The sequence below is a fragment of the Nematolebias whitei genome, chromosome 7 (assembly GCF_014905685.2).
Source record: "Nematolebias whitei isolate Nwh7 chromosome 7, NemWhi1, whole genome shotgun sequence".
Lineage (NCBI taxonomy): Eukaryota > Metazoa > Chordata > Actinopteri > Cyprinodontiformes > Rivulidae > Nematolebias > Nematolebias whitei.
The window spans coordinates 6,140,997-6,143,407 of NC_056504.1; the positions used below are offsets into that span (position 1 = coordinate 6,140,997).

The following is a 2,411-nucleotide window of genomic DNA, read 5'->3' on the forward strand; positions in this document are numbered from 1 at the left end:
TTGTCCTCCTGTTGTCCTCCTGTTGTCCTCCTGGCAGCTCTTAATTACAGAATAGAGACAAGCTGTATTTTCACTCTTTACCTACAATTAAATCTAAACAAAAACAAATACTAATGTCACTTTGAGTCTTGCTTTTTATAAATTAAACATTTGGCAACCACCTGATTTCTCTTCAGATCTTACAATGGTAAAGAGTAATTATATTATTTGACTGTAGTGTAATTACAGTTTTTGATGCCATTGATCATGTGCTTTTCCATGTTTTGTTGTTGTAAATTTAAAATGACTGTATTCAATCTTCATGTGTGCCGTTGTCTGGATAAAAAAAAACAAGAATTGCAGTTTAAACTCTTCTGTTGCTTTAATTTTTGCAGCGTGTTAACAGCAAAATTGTATGACGATAGAAAAGCAAAACAAAATCAAGACAGATATGCTTTTCTAACTGTAACACTTAATTTTGACTTAATAAATATCACAAATAAGTTATAAATCCATTAAAAAAACTTCTGAAAGTACACTAAAAAAAACTGTGAATAAAACCTTTAGAATGACATTTCAATCAATCAATCAATCAATCAAATTGTATTTATAAAGCCCTTTCCAGCAGCCAAAAGGTGCACAAAGTGCTGCACAGTACACAAGTTAAAAACAATTAAGAATTAAAAAAACAGACAGTTAAAAATTAAAAACAAACAATTTAAACATAGCAAGATTGCCAAAGAACTACTAGGTATTAAAAGCCTGCCTGAATAAAAAGGTTTTAAGTTTAGACTTAAAATGCTCCATGTCAGTGATGGAGCGCAGGTCCTGAGGTTGCTGGTTCCAGAGTGTGGGTGCAACGACAGAAAAGACCCGGTCACTCCATTGTTTGTAGTTGGACTCTGGGACAGACAGTAGAAAAGTAATGGATGGTCTCAATGTTCTCCTACATTCACCAACAGCTATAAGTTCAGTCAGATACAGTGGGCCAAGACCATTAACAGCTTTATAAGTGAATAATAAAATTTTGAATTTAATTTCAAAGTAAAACAAATTTAAGTCATTGCCAGTTAACTCAGACTTTTCTTCCACTGGTCTGTGTCAGTCTTTGTGTTTTTTATAACCTGGATTTCCTTTGTAGAAAATGTTTTGGATAAATCTTTTGGATCTTTGACTGAGGAACTCTGCTTGTTCTTGCTATTTTGCTAATTCTTTACATCATTATAATAATTTCTGTAGAGGTTGCCATTCCTTGCAGCCTGATCATTTGTACAAAAATAGTCTTAAGTCCATAAGTTAATTTTAAAATAATAATAATAATAATAAACAAATAAGTTGAAACTGTTATTGTTTACCTGCATCCGTGCTTCAGAATAAAACAAATCAATAAAATCATTGATAAAGTCCTCTTGTTTTGTTCTGTACAACATTTTGAATGGCCATCAGATGTTAAAAATGACACATTGGATGAATAAGTTAAGTGCAAAGAATACTTTCGAAGGCTGTCCAGAAAAAAATACTTCAAAATTTTGAGGATTATCTTATGAGTGGTTGCTTGCAGTTTTTCCTCTGAACCACGAACCCTTAATGCTGTTAAAAGCGTGTCCTTCACACTATGTTCTTTAGAAGGCTGAGACAAGTGGCACAAGTACTAAAGTTCCCACTTTATGTTGTTTTTTTTACTTTATTTTGAGAGATGTACTTTTTTCTTTTTACTTTACTCAGGAAATATACAGGCTGCCCTTTAAACTCAAATATTTCATTTTGATTCTGCAAGTTTGCATTTGTTACTGCCTGAATTTAGGAAATTAATGTCAATGGAAATAAACAACTTTTAAACAAGTTAACTTTTAGCTCATTTTTTTGTAAAATGATTTACTTCTATCAATCAATCAATCAATCAATTTTATTTATAAAGCACCCTTCATACTAAAGCAGATCAAAGTGCTGTACAAAATTATAAACAACAAAAACACAAAATAAAATAAAACTATATGGAAAATATATAGACTGAACAGAAATGAACCAGTTCAGGAAATGCAGTTAAAAACATGGGTCTTGAGCCTGCTCCTTAAAACAACAACATTCTCTGCGGCCCTGAGGTTCTCCGGCAGACTATTACACAGACGGGGGCCATAGTACTGGAAAGAAGCCTCACCGTAAGTGTGAGTTCTGACTATTAGAACTGTTGGTAGTCCAGTGCCAGAGGACCTTAGGGTCCGTGGGGGTTCATAGGGGAACAGCAGCTCTGCAAGATAAGATGGTGCGAGACCATTGAGACATTTAAAAACCATTAAAATAATCTTAAAATCAACCCTGAGGCGCACAGGGAGCCAATGCTGTCATGAACCAGAGGCCGGATCGCAAACAACAACAACAACCACTGAGAGGGTTAAAAGGTTTATTGTGAAATAAAGTAAAAACCCTGGAGT

At 33.9% G+C, this 2,411-nt stretch overlaps 1 protein-coding gene across 1 annotated transcript in view; it reads left to right on the forward strand.

The window, feature by feature from the left end:
- Window positions 1-382, forward strand: part of nmur3 (neuromedin U receptor 3) — a 3,644-nt gene extending 3,262 nt beyond the window's left edge. Inside the window, exon 2 of the mRNA XM_037679097.1 lies at window positions 375-382. Coding sequence (XP_037535025.1) covers window positions 375-382 — 8 coding nt within the window. The remainder of the gene's footprint in view (window positions 1-374) is intronic.
- Window positions 383-2,411: the final 2,029 nt, after the last annotated feature.